Below are 19,888 nucleotides of genomic sequence, written 5' to 3'. Positions count from 1 at the left end.
GTTGCACAGGATGTCCAGGTGGATTTTGAATGTCTCCCGAGATGGAGACTCCACCACCTCCCTGGGCAGCCTCTTCTAGTGTTCTGTAACCCTCAAAGTGAAGAAGTTCCTCCTCATGTTTAGATGGAACTTCCTATGTTCAAGTTTGTGCCCATTTCCTCTTGTCCTGTCACTGGGCACCACTGAAAAAAGACTGGTCCCATCCTTCTGACACCCACCCTTTAAGTATTTATAGGTGTTGGTCAGATCCCCCCTCAGCCTTCTCTTCTCCAGACTAAAAGGACCCAAGTCCCCTAGGCTTTCCTCCTAAGAGAGATGCTCCAGGCCCCTCATCATCTTCATAGCCCTCTGCTGTACCCTCTTCCCTGTCCTTCTGGAACTGGGTAGCCCAGAACTGGACTTGGATTGAAAAAAATTCATAACAAGCTTCAAGTTGAAAAAAACCTCCTGAAGTAGCATGTAAAGTAGGGAGGAAAGTGAGAATAAACTAACAAATTTGCATTTCTTGGTGGCTTTCCTAGAAGTGAATTAACTTGCCAAAGGTTACGTGGCCACCAAGTGACAGCAGAAGGCTGAGCCCAGGCGTGTTTAGCCCCCCGTGCAAAGCATGAAGTCATGAAGCTGCAGAGGGAATTTGTGGAAACCCAAACATATGCCCGAGCCAAGTAGGAGGAAATACCCTGTGGTTTTTAAGAAATACAAGATTATTTACCCTGCCACTCACTAGCTGTTAGAAGTGTGTGCCTTGCCCACGGTTGAAAGCTGGAATGGGTTGAAAAATGTAAGGATTTGGTTTACCTCTGGACATAGATGTATAGATCTATATATAAAGTGTAAGAATTGCTAGCAGGCTGGGGGAACATCTGGAAGATGAAGAGCAGGAAACTTCTGGTTTTTGTAACTCACAGACTGAGCCCCCTGTTTTCCTCGAGTGGCGCAGACTGAGGGGGTTTACTTTGTCTGGTGACGGTGCATTGCAATAGTTGGAATAAATTGTGGAGCCTTTTTTGTTGTTTATTCCACTCAGCATTAAAATAGCCCCCTTTTGTCAGCAGCGAGGAGTGTGACAGAGCTAGGGAATGGCCACGGCTGATAAGTACGGTTGGGGAAATAAGCAACTGGTTCCAAAGCTATAATCTTAAGGCTGCATTCTTTGTATTTACAAAATTAAGGACACAAGAAAACATGCGATCTCTTTTTTTGGCAATAATATTAAGGAATCCTATTTCATTGAATATAGTTGTTTCTTTGTGTTGGTATTTTCCACTGGCAGGTTCTGCCCTGGGGGCTTGTGAGTGGGTAGTGTTTACTTTTTTTCCCCCTTTTTTTTTTTTTGAAAGAGAGAAAAAACTTAGGACAGGTGGAAACCAATGTAATCTGCTGTCAGATGAGATCTTCATAAGCCAAGTTGATACGGCACTGAACACCCTATTTGTATTTGTTTGGGATAATGAAGGCAGAAGGGGCTGACATGTAATTATCCACAGTGTATTATTTCAATAACTATCGAAGTTCAGCGCGTAACTCAGTACAACTGCAAAACAAAAGGTGGGACAGTGTGATATCTGGACCATGTTAACATTGCTGTGCTGTGAATCTGGGGTGGCAGCAGCAGCTGACCCACTTCTTCTCTCCCCTGAAAGGGAAGGGTCCTTAAATGCACTATTTTCCTTCTTACGGAAGTAGTAGATCTGTGAAATAAAAATAGCTACTTGGGAAATGAAAGGTGGGAGCAGAACACAGAAAAAAACCGCCGTGCTCTGTTCTTCTGCGTTGTACATTGTGTCTGAGCTTCACATTAGCACACATCCATTTGTCAAAGGCTTTCTAGTGTCTGGTACTAGGCTTATTTATTTATTTATGCTTTATATTTTGAATGCCTTCCAAAGAAAGAGCTTAAAAAAAAAGAAAAAGTCCTTTTATTAAACCCAGGAAAAGAGCAACAGAGTTGATGTTTCCCTTGTATGCTTGGGGAGATTACATGTAGTCCCCAGCAGAATTCTTGCTGTTTGCAGTTTGCATAGGTGCTTCTAAAATTTCTGTGCAGCCTGAAATAAGAATAAACTTCAAGCAATATTGAGTTACTAAAACCAGGGAGTCAATTCCTCGGTGTATAACTGCTAATTTGCCCAGGAAAACAGTGCTCGTTTTATGGAGAATCATTATTCTGAGTTCAGAGCCGTTTTTATGTTTAAGTTTATTCCCGATTTTATGTTGACTGAGTTAAATTGGGTAGATTCAAAACCGGTATAGCAAATAAAATCTGCAGATCATTTTAACCAAGGCATAAAAACGTGATGAAATGTCTCAACTGTTCCCTTGCAGGACCAGCTGAAGCAGTGCTTCTCCAGACAGCCCGCAGGAGCCAAGGACACAGACACGTTGGTGCGAGAGCCCGACAGCCAGTACGGCACCTGGAACGAGCAGCGGCACAGCGGGGACAGGTACGGGCAAGCAGAGACCCCTCTGACACTGGGGAGGCTTTTCCTTACCTGAGTCACGACAAGAAACTGTTTCTTTGCATTTATATACCCGTGTATGGGGTTTTTTTTCAAAATCGCACTCTCATTTTCAATGACTATACAGTTTCTTTCGTCTAGAAGTGAAGAAATATTTCTGTAATATTTCCAAATGAACCCTGCAATAAGGTTTGAAACTCCAACCTCTGGTGAGAATGCAGCATCACTGTTTTTATAAGCAATGACAAAACCAGCTCGGACTGGAATAGATTTAACAAGTCCACTGGTACGCGAAACGCAAATTAGATGTTGCTTTTTAGTGCCAAAATGGTAGAAAGAAGATATGGAAAAAACGTTTTTTTTCTCAATAAATGCACCAAATGGCTTTGGCTAGATTAACATAGCTGGTAAAAACCTTTTTTTATAGCTTTGTATTTATGTGTTGTAATTACAATTAGAAATGCACATTTTCACATTGAGAAAGTGGTTACTTGCCTGTGTGCTATGTGCCTCTGATGGGTAGAACTAGGGTTCTAGGAAGATGTTGCTGAAATTGATTTTTCTCCCTCTCAGGGAGGTGAGGAAGTGTCTGATTATGATTAGACAGGGTATGCTAACAGTTTTGGGGGTTGTTTTATTTTTATTTGTAAATTTGCTCTCTCCCCTACCAATTAACATTCCCTGGAAAGCCCTCCTGCTAGAAAAGCTGAAATGACAAAATCTGTTTGAAATGGGTGCTCTGAACACCAGGCACTTGCTCTGGCAGCAGGATGAACGTGGTCACCTTTCCACGTGTCCTGATAAACCTCGGGGTACGATCTCCACGTCTCACTAACCCTGAAACATTATAGTCTGGTGAAGTGGAGGATGAAATGGAGCATCAGTTGAATGAGAGATAGTATTACCGATGCCTTTCTGGTATTAAAGCGATTTAATGGAATAAACCTAGAGCATTCAAGTGTGAGGCTTTATATAATTTACACCTGTTGTGTAAATTATAGCTTGATCTACACCTACAATGTCTGATCTGCTCAGTCTAGTGTGAAAATAGCATTTCATCTGGTTGTTTTAATGCTATACTTGTTGAGATCTTATAGCAGACGTTAATGTCAATTATGTTTGCTGTGTTCTACACTTAGGAACTGTGCGTTATAAATATTTTATTGCTTATAAAATCAGGGTAGCTTTCAGCTTGAAGTTCAGCGAGCTAAGTGACAAGCCAACAGCGTCATCCAAGTCTTCTGTAAAATTAACTGTGATTTCAGTCTGTTACAGACATTTTCTGAAATTGGTTTCCTAACAAAGGCGTTTGTCTCGGCTCCAACATGGGCAGCATTTGAATCCTATTTCAAACCTGGAGGATTCTTCCTGGTTAGAAAAGCTCCACCAAAAAAATTCTGGTTTATTGAAGTATTGAGCTCAGTCCCCATGTCCTGGAATTTTGTTTCCAGTGTAAGAAATGTTTAGGGTTTTTTGATGACAGTATAGTGACTTCTCATCATTTTGCCACCCCCTTTGCTCTGCTGTAGCTCGACTCCTGTTCATTGTGGGGGAATTGCTGGTGTATTAATTCAAGCACTTGTAGAACAATGAGAGTCATCTACTTTTAAATATTAAATTTGTAATGGGAATCTTCCTGGAATATATCGAAGCTGCATTTTGTTTGCAGTTTATTTTTCATGAGCTCAAAGCCATGCCAAGTGGGAGTGCTCTGTGGGGTTACATTCCTCCTGCCCCCCAAAACACCCTCCTGGCTGAGGGGGAGATCCCTCGGGGGGAAGAGGCACCCTGAGTCCTTACCCACATCCTGGGAGGGCACCTGGGGAGAGAACAGGGAACACCAGGATGGGGACACACACAACGACATCCCCAGCTACTGCTGGTGTGTGGGAGGAACTTCCAGTTTCTGGTATTTTCCAGAATTTGAGTCGTGAAGCGGTTATTTTAGCCCCTTTAGGAGTGTTTCATTAAAGCATCTGTGAATGAACTCATTTTCCCTGAGAGAGGAAGAGAATTTTAAAATAAAAAGCCGTGACTACATGGCAACAGGATAAATGTGGTTCTTTTGCTAGATAAGCTTCTAGGAAGGTGGAGGAAGGATCTCTTCAGCTAGAAGTTCATCAGTGCTGGAATAAGCATAAGGGGCTGCTGGTGGCTGGTTGCAGTGGGCTTTGGTGAATGACTTCTTAGAATGGAAGGAGATAGTTTAATTTGGAGGCATAAGTTGGATTTTTCTTAGCTTATCTGAAAAATTTTATTTTCATATTCGCTCAAGTGCTTTAGTAAGCTTTTCCAAGTTGAAATCATGGAAAATTCTTACTTTTAGATTAGAACAGTCTTCATAAGGAAAAATGGTTCCCTTTTACAGAAAAGGACCTGTGGTTTTAGGTACTGGGTCTGTGCAGCACCTGGACTATACAGCACTGACTTCCTAAGATTTTAGCTATCTGTTTCTTCAAAACCTTGAAGCTTGGCTACAACAAAGTTTTAAAAGAGAAAATCCACTATAGGGTACCAGTTACCTGTAACAGATGGGAATCACAGTTACAGAATATAAAAGGGCATTTTTAAATAGACAATATTTCTTGTGTGATGCCCCAGGTAGTGAGAGAGGAGGGAGAGATGCCTTTCAATTCTAACTCCACAGCAGCATAAAAAGCAGGATTCCTTTACTTTCTGACTCCTAATTTGTTATGCTGAAGCAACACATTCTTTATGGCCTCTTAGCACAGTCTTGCTAAAATGAATTAAATTCAGTTGCAAATGAAATTGAAGATTGCATATTTGTGATAATTTTGCTGATATGTGAGCACTACACCAAGGATAATTTTTCTGAGAAGCAAGTGTCTGTAGATGACACCCGTTGAACACTGTTAGTAGCTTATGGATACGCTCATAAAACTTGAAATCTTAATGAAGTAATAGAAAAAGATGCATAAGACATCTCAGTAATGAGGACTGAAAACACGTTTTAAATTCCAATATTTGACCATTATTCTGAAGGGAATTTTCCCCCTAATTTGCTGTTGAGATGGAAAGAGTCCACTGGGCATCACAAAGTGTTTGTACTCAAGTCATCCTTGCCACATTTGGTGATTAACTGTGCCACAGTGTTCAGTATGTAACAAGGCTGTAATTGTGCAAAAACCCCCAAGGAGAATCCATTAGAAAGGTTTGTGTGTTGGAAACCACCAATCGGTGTAAATTCATCTGTATTTCCATCATTGCAACCTCCCAAATATTTCTGTTTGAGAAACTGCACTGCGTTGTGTTAGCTGAAGCCCTGGGATGTAGAAGGGAAGAGGCTTTCTGGAGATATGCAAATCAGACAGGATCCTTTTAATATACATTTTAATTTCCATGAAAGGTGATAAGTCAGCAGATTGTCTTTCGCCTCCGCATTCTTCCATATTCTAGTGGATCTAAAGCCTAACGCTGCAGATACCATGTAATCATCCGAAGCGAAAATACTAGACAAAACCTTCCCCCTGGAGCTCATTAGTACCATTTCTTAATTATCCTGGGGCCCAGTGCTGGAGGAGGGAAGAGGCATTCTCTCTACTGGTATGCTGGAAAAACCCTCTGTGTGGTGTTGGCTCTGCCAGACTGGAAATTCTAGCATGTACTGCAGCTTGGTAGAAAGCTGTTATTCAGCAGTAGACTCCGGAGTGTTTTCCTCCCCAGATTGCTATCGCTGTGGACTGTACCAAATACTCTCTATTGTTTAAAAAGTATACGTATATTCATATATAAATGTTCAGGTATTTTTTGGTTTTTGACAGTTTTCATAGATATTTGCTCAAGAAAAGGTACCTAATACAAAAAGATTCTTGTTAAGCAGAGGAAAAAAAACCCCTGAACTCCTTTAAATGCTTCAGGTTTTGTCTTTTAAACTAAATCCTCCTAAAATTAGAAGGAGGACAGCCCTATTTTCACTGACAGTAGAGTCTTGCTGTGTTTCCTACCGTCTCCTGCTGCCTAAAGGAATAACTGCAATCTGTGTGATGAAGGGAGACACAGCTTTCAGTCCTGACACCACGAGGCACTGCTGTTAGTCTCGGCAAAGGGAGAAGATTTCTAGGGATGCGCCAGGAGCATCGCAGCACTGGGGTGCAGGTCCCCCCCAGGCACCCCAGAAAGTCTCTGCTGTAGAGCCCTGCCTTAGGGTGCCACCTGCTGCCCACCTCTGCCTTCAGCTCCTCGTCCTGGGGAGAAAAATACTGATGGATGGATGGATGGATGGATCTCTCAAAATGCACCCTGAGATAAACGAGAATGAAGTGCCACTTCTGTCTGATCACGTTGTGGCTTAAACGCTGCTGAACTTCCCAGTAGGGTCTGATCCACCTAATCCAGCCCTGTCCCCTCTCCTTTTTCACATCTCAGCAATTGGGGTTCACTGGGTTACTGTCGCCTGTGTTCTTTGTCACTTTAAGGACCAAAATTAGAGGCGATAAGAGAAATAAAATCTAATCCAGCTCCAGTGTGGGAGCTGCTGATCTGGGGATAGCACCAACAGAGACACTTCTTTCTGTCGGGACACAAGGGGTGCCACTAAAAAAAAAATCTAAAAATTGCATCCCAAAATGTTTAAATCCTTTGCTGAAGATGCTTCAGTTGCCTTGGAGTCATGTAAAATGGGAATTACTCACACCTGGTGGCTGCGGCCGTTCCCAACACACTCCCATTTTCTTCAGGTCCAGATGTGGACACACAGCCTTGTTGGGATTTCAGGAAAAAGTGTGCAAACAGTTCTTGTATCTACCATATATAAAAAAAACCCCAATATATATAATAATGTATTAATTATAGATGAATAGAAATTAAATTAGAATAAATATGATATAAATATCCTTGTATGTGTGTATATATATATCAAACCACCCTCGTAGGGAAAAGGTGGAAGGAAACCTGAACAACAGTGGTGTTTGTAAGGTGTGCTCATAAAAGGGTGCAAGCAGCTTGTAGTGTCCTGCAGGAATTCACTTAGAGTAAAAGAGTATTTATGGGTTTGCATTTAAAAGCATGGATATGTATTTAAGATGGTTTTGGATGATCAAGGAGAAGGATCTTTTAGCAGTTACTCATTACTGAGGCCTGGAAATGGGGTATTACCCTTCTCAATGTGTCAAAATGCTAAAGTGTAAGGTTTGCTGCTGTTATATAGCAAATGGGCAAATTTAAGCAGCTTTTATCAGCTTTCTATCTCTCTTGTCTCATTCACATATATACATTTGAAGGGGCCTTTGTGCTGGGGAAAAGAAACCCCAAGCAATAAAAGTGTATTACAGTCAAATTATTAGAACTTATCTGCATAAATCCAAGTGGGTAAAAAGCTGTGGAAATAAAAGTGATTCACACCTTTGCTGCTGGTACCTGCTGCCTCCAAAGATGCCTTTGTTACTGGTGGCCATAATTCCAGTCCTACCTTTGTTAATCATCTGCTGAGTGGCCGTGATCCAGACTCTCCCTGCACGTTATTTGTTTGCTCTGAAGTCTCATCGATTTTGTTTTCTTAATTTGCAGCTTCGTGCCTGAATCTCCTTCCTCGGAAAATGATGTCCTTTCGACGAGAAAGCAACCTCCAAGCAGCCACCCCTCCTCACTGTCCTCTCAGACGGAACCGGCCTCCCTGGTGGATCACCATGACTTCTCAAAAGACCAAAGGAGCACAAGTTTGGACCGTTCCAGCACTGACATGGACTCTACTGATGGGACGGATTTACCTCCTCCGGGAGACACCTACCCTGATGAAAAGACCACGGATTTCTCTTTCATTGATGTAAGTTACCAGAATGGGCAGCAGAAGTTCTCCTTCTGTGTTAACTATATTGTTAGCTGGAAACTTTGCACTCAAATCTTCCTCTGCCTTTTCTTTATCGCGTTGAATTTTCCCAGCTGACTTCCTGACTGAAAAGTTTAAAACCAAAGCTACAAAGGTCTTCTAGTTCCTGTAATGACTCCAAAAAAACTATTTGCCCCTGGTAATGTCTGCCAGTGGCCTAATAAAATTGCTCTTTCTTTTTCTGCTCCTCAGTGAGTGGTAACAGAAGATTTAAATGGCTCTGTGAGCATTGGAAACATAATTAAATAACACAAATAGCCAGTGACTGCTGTGCTATTAGCCATGCAGATTCTAGGCTATAAAGATATTGACTAGTATTTTTCTTATTTACAGTTGGTCTCTTTCTGTAGTAGCTTACAACTGCATTATACAGGATTTTTTTTTCCATATGTAAGAATCTTGCAGCCAGTGTAAGATCAGTAATTTCTGGCCATGCATGGGTGAGATTTAATGTTCTCTGAAAGCACGAACACAACTGTAGTTTTTCAGTGTAGCATCGTGGAAGTACAGCTTTTTTTCTTTAGTAACAGTTGGTGCACCTTCTTTTTTAATAATTATTGTAAAGTATTGAATGGCAGGTACGTTGGCAAGTGCAAAATTCCCAACCTAGGTGGCTGGTGCAGGTGGTGGGAAGGTCTGGGATACACTGTGTTGCCTGTCAAAGTGCTGTAAATGCCTTCTGAGTGCTCTGTAAGATGTGGGAAGGTTTTGTGCAGGCGGGTTGGTGCTGGAGACAGTGTGCTCTGGTGCCACAGCAGCCACTGCTAAAATCACAGCCGCTTCCTGCGTGGGCTGTTGGAGCTGGCTGGAGGCACTTTTCTGAGTGCTCTGTAAGATGTGGGAAGGTTTTGTGCAGGCGGGTTGGTGCTGGAGACAGTGTGCTCTGGTGCCACAGCAGCCACTGCTAAAATCACAGCCGCTTCCTGCGTGGGCTGTTGGGAAGTGCCTCCAGCCAGCTCCCTGCTCTGCTGCTCTGGGATCCACGGGGAGCTGCAGAGGCCTGTGTTATCCCAAAGCAGGTGCTGCTCCCATCTTCCAGCCCACACTAAAACAGAGACCACCACGTTTGGTGGCCTCTTCTTTGAGATCCCCAATGACATGTGCTTTGGCCTGCTCCCATCTTCCAGCCCACACTAAAACAGAGACCACCACGTTTGGTGGCCTCTTGCTTTGAGATCCCCAATGACATGAGCCTTGGTGGTGCTGTCAGTTAACAGGCCTTTGGCAGGACATCCCAAGGGCACTTTCTGCTCTCTAAAGGAAGTGTTAGTAGCTCATTTCTACAAGGATGGCAATTTGTCTTTACCCACAGAACCACTGGATGGACAGTGGAGAAGGTCCTGTGTTGTGCTCTTGTTCCCTCAGCAGCTAAAGGTGTCTCTTTTTAAACATAAATAACTTGAAGTACAGCTGGAAATGGGCTCTTTTAATAAGTAGTTTATTCCTGACCTGAAATCTCTTGAAACGAAACAAACCCACATCTTCCGAAGAAGAGGAGCCTCAGTGATGTTTGCTGATTGGACAAAGTCTCTAACAATAAATTGCTTTAGATATATAAATAAATAAATAAATTAGCACCTTCTTTTGCTTTGTAAATGTTGTTGCCTTACCATGGTGCACAGAGATGGATAGGTTTGAAATGAGCAATCACAGGAATTTTCTGAATGCCCTGACACTTAACTTGCAGTTTTCTTGCTGCTGCTGAGGAGCTTGAAATGTCTGTGGATGGCAACCCAGCAGAAGAAGGAAATTGCAGCTCTACTACAAGAGAATTTTGTGTAGTTGCTCTTTTTTTAGATACCAATTTTCTTATTGGCCTTCAGCTGTTACTAGCTATCAAGGCCTGTATTCTTAAAACACTCTAGGACCCAAAATCCTATTTATTGCATTTATTTTGTTACTAATTTAATGAAAATAATTCATGCAAATCAGACATCCAGAGCCAAGAGAGATCAAAGAAGCACCCAGTTAGCCACCATGTCGCATATCCTCATCATAAATTCTCTTTAATACAGTTTTAAGTAACCACAAGAATAATATTCAGCCAAATATATATAGCTTAACGCATTAACCCATTCGGTTTAATTAAAGTAGGTTGGGAAATGGTTATGGAGGAGATGACTCTTATTTTCAGGCTGGTTGAAAGTAAAGGTTTGGTTTCTTTTTATAGCAAACCACCGTCCTGGACTCCAGCGCGCTGAAAACTCGTGTTCAGCTCAGCAAAAAGAGACGCCGTCGGGCTCCTATTTCCCACTCTCTGAGGAGGAGCAGAGGGCTGGAGTTTGAAAACAGATTTTCCCTGACGGAAGAACCAGATAACACCTGGATGTTCAAGGATTCCACAGGTATCCCTCAACTATCTGAAATCATTAGCTGTAATCAGTTTGGTTGTAAGGGCTAAATGGTGTGACATACCTGAAGGAGAATCAAGGTTTAACAGCAGCTTCCTTTTCCCCCCTCTGGGTGATCCTCAAAATCGGGTCTTCCCCTCCATTCCTTGGAGCCAGGGAAGCCACAGTAGCCAGATCTGCAGAAGACCAGGGTGAAGGAGAGCTTTCATGCAATTTCCCTTTGCTTCTGGCTGCTGACTTAAGAGAATTTTGTTTGCTGAGAAAATATTGAGTTTAGAAAATGCTGCAGTTGGATGCGTTCTCCAGCACGTTCTTTATAGCTAAGCCTGTGTGTTATTGATAAGAGCAACTCTAATGGTGCATATTCTATAGGTGCTTATAAATATTCTTTCTTTCTAGCATCTGTAAGTACTACAGGACCAAAGAGGCCCAGTTAAGGATAAACCAATTCGTCAAATCCGTTCTATTAAAAATGTCCCCCTCCTGGTCTGTCCTGTTCGTTAGGATGCACTAAGGAAACCCATCAGGCAGTGATAATCCATGAATTAGTGGCTTAATGCACAAACTCACAGATCCATGGTTTGGTACCTGCAGGGCTTTGGTGCTGTGGGGACATGTGCTGGGGATGCCCTTTCGATATTCCCCGAGTGGAGGAATTACTGGTTTTGCTGCCTGTTCTTTAGAGAGCCTGGTGAATTTTTGTAACTGAGGGGCCTTATTAAAAATGACCTACCATTTCTGTTTTCCTTTAAAGTCCATAAATACAGGGAAGAACGTGTGATCAAACCGATCTCTTCTGTAGCCTCCTAATCAATGGAAAGACTGTTAATCTGTGGGGTGGTAGTTTCGGTGCAGGTCTAACAGACCTAAGATGTTTTGAGGACTTACCTTGGTAAGAAATGCTGCCCTGGAAGCTGGAGGGTAATTATCAGCTGGGGACTTAGGGCACGTGGTGGCCACAGCGCTGCATCTTCCCCTGTAGCCTGCAGATTTCTGCTGCTCAGCCTCGTGGAGCAGGGGGTGGAGCAGATTAATTTAGGTGGGAAGAGACATCTGAAAGTTATCTTACCCTCTGTGATCAACTGAGGTGTTTAGAAGCAGCATTCATTGATTTAGGAAGACCTTCTGCTCCCTCATTTCCATCAGCAAGAAATCTTTCTGTTGCTGAGTACCTGGTATGTTTGATCTCTACTGAAGCATTGAACTCAGCCCTGTGGTGTGTTAATATTACTCTTAATTCGCTTTTGAGTGGAAGGAGAGATCTAGAACAAGGTGCAGATGAAAAGCGTGCTGATGAATGCGTTTTATCCCCTCTTTTCTTATTTATTAATTAATTAGAGGAGAAGAAAACTATGCAACAGGAGGATTCTGATGAGGAAGAAAAGGTACAGCGTACTACGAGATCGTCTTCTGTACACGCTCAGAGGCTTCCCGTGTTCCCAGGAATGGACCACTCTGTTCTCAAGGTGAGCAGGAGCTCAAGGCACCAGGAGAGAACTGGTCCTGCAGAGGGGAGAGCTCTCCAGAGCAGAGCTGGGAAATCCTGCTGAAGATGGCAGTGTTGTTTGTGGGGCGTGGGATGTGCAGAATAAAACCTTGCAGTTATCTTTCTCACGTCTAACTGTTGGCTGGAAATATGAAGGGATTTGGGGAAAAAAAAAAATGTAGCTTTGCAATAGCAAACATGCTTTCAAAACTGCATAGGTTTGTAAGGAATCCCTTCACTGATTTCAGGCATGGATTTTTTTTGTTTTTATAAATCATAGAATCATAGAGTGGTTTGGGTTGGAAGGGACCTCAAAGATCATGGAGTTCCAACCCCCCTGCCCTGGGCAGGGACACCTCCCACCAGACCAGGTTGCTCAAGGCCACATCCAGCCTGGCCTTGAACCCCTCCAGGGATGGGGCATCCACAGCTTCCCTGGGCAACCTGTTCCAGTGTCTCACCACCCTCATAGTAAAAAATTTCTTCCTGAGATCTAATCTGAATCTTTTTTCTTCCAATTTAAAACCGTTTCCCCTTGTCCTATCAAATCTGAGTGGTTTGTTTTGCATTCTAAAAAATTTAAAACCGTTTCCCCTTGTCCTATCAGATCTGAATGGTTTGTTTTGCATTCTCTCACCACCCTCAGAGTAAAAAATTTCTTCCTGAGATCTAATCTGAATCTTTTTTCTTCCAATTTAAAACCGTTTCCCCTTGTCCTATCAAATCTGAGTGGTTTGTTTTGCATTCTAAAAAAAAAAAGTCTGAATTCTGGCTTAAAAAGGACTCCTTTATTTTTATATTTAGGCCCAACTGAGGAAAAGACAAGAGTCTGAGAGTCCTGGTGAAGTAAGTTCTGCTCAGCTGTTCAAGTCCCCGAAACCGCGGCTTGGAGCTCCCGGTGGCAGAGTGCTGCCCTCCAGTGCCGAGAAGGAGAGGTGAGAGACTCCACATTTTGGTAAAAAAAAAAACAACCAATAATACAAGAAGGCTTCCCAAAGCTGTAGGGAAAATATATATATATATATTTTTTTTTTTTTTTTTCTGCAATGAATTTTCGTAATTAAAGAATAAAGTGTTTTGCGGTTTTTTTTTTATATCTTAGGTCAGAAGAAAAGTCTCCTCAGTGGCTGAAGGAGCTGAAGTCAAAGAAGAGACAGAGCCATTATGAGAATCAGGTTTGAAAAGGTACCTTCTGATGGAAAGAGTGTGAAGTGAAAGCGTGTGGTGATAAAAACACTCATGGAAAGGGTTTCCTTAATGTGTCAGTACAACTCTGCATAAAGGTTAAAGCAGACTTCCCATTCCATGTGCACCCAGGAATGTAAACTGAGGCAGAGCAGTTTCGTAGAAGGGAAGTTTTCATCCCCAGGTGATACAGTTTCACTGATTCTCTCCAGATAATTTTATTTTAGCAGCACTCTGTGCTGTGATTTCATAGTGTTTCCATCAAGCATGAATGAGTGTGTCACTGGATAACTGAGTGTTGTGCACATTTGGAACACCTTGGTGTACATTTTAGTGTCCTGGGCAACTCCTGAGCATTTCCACATTAAATAGGACAAGACTAAGCTGATGCTACAGCAGTAATATTCAATTTGGTTTTTTTTTTCCTGTTACAGACACCAAGAAGGGTCTGGCTGCTTTCTTGACCATGTCAGACTGTTACTCCAATTGCTTCTGTTTTCTTTCCTTTCCAGACAGCGATTCTAACTAGAAGAAGATAAAGAAGTTTTAACAGAAGCCTTAACTCATCTGAACCTAAAATTCACATGTCATGTTGCTGCTGTTCGCTTCCTGCCTCAACTGCTATGTGCATGGTGCCTTCCTGTTTTGTGGAGAAAGCTGCTTAATATTCATAGGCAAATACAAAGCTGTATCTTTTCAGATACGGGAGGACGGTGGCTTTAGACCTGGCCTGGAAGAAGAACCAGTGGTTCATGGTCTTTGTCAGATTGTGATGTTTGATGTGGGAGTGCTGCGCGCCGGGAGAGGCCCCTCACAGTTGAACACAGACTGCATCTCCACATCGGTGTTCAGCAACTCAAAAGTGTGACTTTTGGGGGTCAGCACGTCAGGCATAAGGCTGGGCTTTGTGTTTGTTTATGAAAATAACAATTTAAATCCAATTTATCTTTTTTTTTTTTTTGTGGAAAAAAAAAAATAGTGAGCTCCTATTTAGAATGAAGTTTTGTGGAAGGTGAGAGTGAAAGAACAAATTCTGTTTACTGCCATATTGAAAAAGGAAACTTGATTATTTTTTTGTAAAATGTATTTTTGATTGGCTTATATTTACATGTGATCTGCTGACCCAGCAGATGAATATAATTTTTAGATGAACAAAATGTTAACTTTTGTCACTCTTGAAATGGTATATTCTGTGTTTTGTCAGCATGTCGAATAATTGCTTCATTGGAATGTCTTTCCTAAAAAGGATCAAGCAATAATGTCAACCAGTTCTCTTTAAAAGAAAAATAAAAATATGTAAATACTGTTTTTATAACAAAAAAAAAAAGGAAGGGAAGAGGGAGGATGTTACACTCATATCAGGGTTCCAGTTAATTGTTGAATGTCACTTTAATAGCAGTTTGGATAGTCCCACTTCATATTTTTATTCGTTAATCTGTAAATATCAGGTTTAAGTTTTTATTTTTATGCTGATTTTGTGGGATAACCTAAATGTGATCTTCAGTTTCTCAGCTGATTTCCTTTCCTTTTGGTAAGACTGATGTTGTAAGGGCGGGATGGAGATCTCACGTGTAACACGGGTGTTACGAGTCTCACTGGTGTCTCCAGTACCTTCATATCTTTGAATACAGATTCTGAAATATCAACCAGGATGTCCACTTAAAGACATACTTTATTCTTTCCCCAATTAAGTGCTCTTTTCAGTAACCCTTTCCAAATGTAGCCCAACGAGGGAGGTCATTCTGTCGTGTCAGAATTTCCTCTGGACTCGAGGAAGAAAGTGGCCACGTGGCAAACCCGGGCGCGACGGGCGGCGTTGCACTCCCCATGTCCTGCTGATGGGCTTCTCTAGATATTAAAGATAAAGCACCAGCACTTGAACTCATTTTCCTTTTATTTCTTTAATTTTTTTTTTTTTTTTTTAATGATCAGTGTTTGGGAAAGCTTGATTTCCAAGGGGGGGGGGTTACCAGGAGGGTGTATCTGCTAGCCAGAGTGGCCTGCCTGGCCTGCTGGCTGTCAGCCTTGTAGCTGCCAAAACCCTGTGCCAATTCTTCTCGTGGAGGAGTCACAGCTGAGGTGGTTTTCAGTCCCAGTCTGCTGGTAGGAAACCACAGCAGCCTGGCAGGAGACAGGTCCCATATGCACATCTCTCTCCCGTGCTCAGTTCCGACCGCGGCTCCCGCTCCTTGACGGAGATGAAATGAACACCTTCCACTTCTGTAAAAAAATAAATCCATCTTCCCTCGCTGCTTTGCCCTGTTTCACAGCAGAGCTGTTGCCACCGTTACAGTTTTCCAGCCTCTTCTGCTACCAATTAAGAAATGAATTAATCTTGGGTTAAAAACCCCAAGATTTCTGCCCAGCTTTTCCCTCTGGGTGGTTTTTAACCCCGGGAGATGGAATCCCTTTCAATGGGGTTGACCAGGCTGTTAAAGAGCTACTCTTTGCTAATTTAAAAATGCTGCACCTATTTTTCTTCTCCCCCTTTCTCTAGATGGTGGTGGAAAAGGCCATTCTTTTAAGATAAGCTTTTTGCTTATGTGTCTTTTGGGCTATTATATTTTTTTTTAAATGGCAGCACTCGAGGGTACAATGGGTTGTGAACCACGTGCGACACGTCGCGCTTGGGCCAGCCCTGAGCAGCGGCATTTGGGGGTGTGAGGGGAGGATGAGGATGGCTTTTCTTCCTCCTATGAAGCAGGGCTTACTTTAAACAGTGTCTAGAAATGAGGTAAATTCCCCCTGCTCACCACGATATTTGCACAGGCTTGATTTTTCGCATCCAGCAGGTCAGAGGATTTCCCTGGTTCTTGGGCTGGTGAACGAGGGCAAGAAATTCTGTACCAGCAGCGTTTGCTCTGTGTTTGAGGAAACTGAGGGGATTCATTCTAGGTTTCCACAAAGCCCTTTGAATGTGTATGCATTTCCACATCCGCTTGGACAATGCACTGAAACTTACTGTATTTAGTAGTTTAACCTACTACTGAGAAATGTTTAATGCTTAAATGTCTAATTAAAAAGCATCTTTAGAATGTTGTTGGATGGGAAAGTGTTTTTTTCCTGCTCTGTCACTTCTTTATATTGTACATGGATTAAATATCTACTTCCTTCTCTTCAGGTTATCGCTATGTAATAAAAGATATATAAATATGTTATTACTTCCTAAATGATAGAACATACTGTAATACACTTTATATAATTCTATTTTAATTCCAAATTATGCTTGTTTGAATTTTTTACGCTCTTATTGCCCTATATTTTGCTGTTAATACAAGATGGGAGTGGGCTCTTAGCTTCAGCGCGTTCTTCAGGTATGGTTCATCAATTAATTCTGGTATGGTTTTTCATTAATTACTGGGACCTGCCGTGGAGCAGGTTTCAACTCTTGTCCCAACGGTGTCCAAGTGACAATGGAGACCCTGGGGAGTGCTGTGTCCTTGTCCCTCCTGTTACAGCTGCTTGGATTTTTTTGCTTAAAAAGCTGCATCAGTAATTGTTTTTTTAAAAAGTGAAAGTACAGGGTTTGTGGAATTTAAAGCTGCTTCTTTTCTGGTTGCACTTCTCTCATTAGTACCAGAAGTCCTCCCTCTGTTTTAGTTTGTCACTGGGGGATTTACATGGACATTCTGGTTCTTTTCATTGGACTCCCCGGGTGTGGATTTCTTCCTTTTTATTTTTCTGGTGGCAAATTCACCTTTTTAAGGTCTGTGGAGCTTTAATTTGAGCCCTTTGCTGGTCAGAGCCTCAATGATTTGGTTTTACTTCCTGCAGAGAAAGAGGTAAGGGCTGCCTTCGAAGCCTTTGAAGCCTGAAACATCCTGGTAAAGTGGCCCTGAAGGAATTAAACCCCCTCCTTTTTGCTTGCACAGAAGTTTGCTTTGCCCTGTTATTTGTTGGCAAACAATTATTGGCAAACTTAAACTATTCATCCTCCCTTTTGTCTGGCTCAGCAGCATCAGGTGGTTCCTAACCTTTAGTGCTCCTGGTTCTTTTCATTGGACTCCCCGGGTGTGGATTTCTTCCTTTTTATTTTTTCTGGTGGCAAATTCACCTTTTTAAGGTCTGTGGAGCTTTAATTCGAGCCCTTCGCTGGTCAGAGTCTCAATGATTGGGTTTTACTTCCTGCAGAGAAAGAGGTAAGGGCTGCCTTCGAAGCCTTTGAAGCCTGAAACATCCTGGTAAAGTGGCCCTGAAGGAATTAACCCCCTGCCTTTTTGCTTGCACAAAAGTTTGCTTTGCCCTGTTATTTGTTCATAACAGGTGGTTCATAACCTTTAGTGCTTGTGCAGAGACTGAAATGTGCCTGGTCCCTTGAGTATTAACTGGAGGATGTGGTTGGATGGCGAGGGGTTAAATGCAGAGCTGATGTCCCAAAACAGCTGAGTGGGGATTGGGGCAGTTCTAGGACAAATATCATATCAATAAATTTAAATACAGTCTCTAAAAGCCTGCGCCCCAGTAAAAGGCACTTCTGTCCCTACACCTTTTCCCCCTTACTTTGGAGAAAACCTGGTGCTGATGCTCTGGGATTGTTGCCCTTCGTGTCACCTCGGTTGGAAGTGAGAGCACCTCGGGCAGAGGTTTAACCTCATCCTGTGGAGCCCGAGGAGCTGTGGATCCAGAATTCCTGTGGTCCCAGCCCAAACATGCTCCATGTGTGCAATGCCCCGAGTGTGGGCAGAGGGAATTCACCAGAAGCAGGGTGATGTGGCCATAACTGCTCTCATGGAGACCATGAGATCATGTTGGCCAGAGATCTCCCTCTTCACCTTCTCAAAGGACCCTTGGAAGCCCGTGGTGTGGAGGCAGCAGAGCAGCCCACCCCCAGGTCCCAAGGGGTGAAGGATGCGTCGGATAAATGGCCCCCATGGCTGCCTTGGGGGTGAGTGCTGGACATGGGGGTGTCACTGTCCCCCCATAGAAACGTTGGGAAGGAGAAGCCGATGTTGAGTTTTCTCATCGACTTGAGCTCTGCACTCATGAGTGCTCTCAGTTGGTTTTCCTCCATCCTCATGGGAATTTGAGGAATAAAGGTGGGCTTTTAAGCAGGATAGGGCTTTTGTGGCAAAAGAACCAGCCTCCGTGGAACTGTAGTGTGGATTTGGGGGGATGGTGTTGTGAGGTCCTTCACCCGGGACCGCGGCGTCCAGGAACCTCTGGTCCAACCCAGTTCTGTGGGTGGTGGAGGGTTCTAAGGGGGGGTTAATAACAGGTCCCTGAGCACACCCAGCCCCCGTGTCCCCCTCCCCTCCTCTTCCCCAAAACATCATCTGAAATAACTTCTGGTGGGACTGGAGAAGGAGGAGAGACAACGTTTTAGGGCATTTTTCCTCTTCCCCTATTAACCGTGATGGTATCCAGCCTGTTTTTAAAGGAGCTGTTGTGTAGGTTAAAGTTTGATATCGTTCCACGTAGCCTTGTAGAAGATGTAAATACGGGTCATAGTAAATACATTGTGCTACAGAAAATATTTTGTACTACATAGTTTCCTAAATAATAAAGATATTCTGGCGGTCGTGTATTGTACTGTACAGCTGCAATTCAGGCTTAGCTTTACCAGTTATTAAGAAAAAAAATATATAATATCTGCTTTCTAAGAACGGTGCTGTCAGCATTTCTCGAAGGGGTTTAGGAGGCTGACAGCGAAAGGAAATTGAGCTCTGTTAGGAGGACAAATCAGTGAGATCTGCCTCTTCTGTTATGTTTTTTTGTGATTGCCTTTTCAGAGTTGGGGGGAGGAATATTCCCAGACTCCGCAGCCGCTTCGGGGCTGAGTGTCCCGGGGATGGAGTGGGGGGAAAAGTCCTGGGTTCCTGATCTGTTGGAAGCAGATGCTGCTGTGTTTGGTCAGAGAAACAAATTAATCCTTTCCCTGCTCTCCTTCAGTACAAAAGTGATTTTGTATTTTCCAGCCCAAGCGATTTCATATCCCAAAAAAAGATGAAAAGGTGAGAAGGAGCTGCACTAGGAAGGGACTGTCTCAAACCACTGTCCCTCAGATCCCTTCATAGGTACAAATGTCACTTGAATAATGACAATAAACAAGCTCCTATTGAGCTGTGCTGCCAGGTGCTCTTTATGTTTAGCTTTACATCTTGAAGACCCTTCTCCCACCCACCTCGAGTCCTGTTCCTGGAGCGGGCAGTCTCCAATGTGGGGGAAAAATCCTCCTTTGGATGCAATTTGTCTCATTCTTCATCAGAACCTGCGGCAATGGGCAGTGGTGGAAAAGAGTCTGGTGGTCTCTGTCCGACCAGGCTTGGGGTGTCCCTCCCCCGGGACGTGGGTGATGGGCTGGGGGTGAAGATCCCCACCATAAAGGGCTCTGGTGTGTGGTATCATAAAGCAAATTGCAGCAGGAGAGCTCCATCTGCTGCTGCGGCGGAGGGGACAGCTTCTGGCCATCTGCCAGTCCCACAAACTGCACGTTTCGTCCAACCCGGCCAAGGGGAGTCGCTTTTTGGCAATTCTGGTGAATATTTCATGCGTAATTCTTGTTTTTAAGAATTCTTAGAACTAAAGGTAGAGAAACCCTGCAAGAGCCGTAGTTACGGTAGAT

At 43.1% G+C, this 19,888-nt stretch overlaps 1 protein-coding gene across 2 annotated transcripts in view; it reads left to right on the top strand.

Annotated features, from left to right (window-relative positions):
* KIAA1671 (KIAA1671 ortholog) overlaps positions 1 to 16,484 on the top strand; it is a 67,699-nt gene extending 51,215 nt beyond the window's left edge. The window contains exons 6-12 of one of the 2 annotated variants that reach the window (XM_014944811.1): positions 2,326 to 2,444; positions 7,986 to 8,241; positions 10,475 to 10,649; positions 11,994 to 12,121; positions 12,946 to 13,076; positions 13,244 to 13,326; positions 14,027 to 16,484. In XM_014944811.1, coding sequence (XP_014800297.1) covers positions 2,326 to 2,444; positions 7,986 to 8,241; positions 10,475 to 10,649; positions 11,994 to 12,121; positions 12,946 to 13,076; positions 13,244 to 13,322 — 888 coding nt within the window. In that variant the 3' untranslated portion in view covers positions 13,323 to 13,326; positions 14,027 to 16,484. Of the gene's footprint in view, positions 1 to 2,325; positions 2,445 to 7,985; positions 8,242 to 10,474; positions 10,650 to 11,993; positions 12,122 to 12,945; positions 13,077 to 13,243; positions 13,327 to 13,838 lie in introns of both variants that reach the window. The other variant, XM_014944810.1, reaches the window with a different exon arrangement.
* Positions 16,485 to 19,888: the final 3,404 nt, after the last annotated feature.

Source organism: Calidris pugnax, unplaced genomic scaffold (genome assembly GCF_001431845.1).
Source record: "Calidris pugnax isolate Ruff unplaced genomic scaffold, ASM143184v1 scaffold139, whole genome shotgun sequence".
NCBI lineage: Eukaryota > Metazoa > Chordata > Aves > Charadriiformes > Scolopacidae > Calidris > Calidris pugnax.
This window is presented reverse-complemented; position numbering and strand designations above follow the sequence as displayed.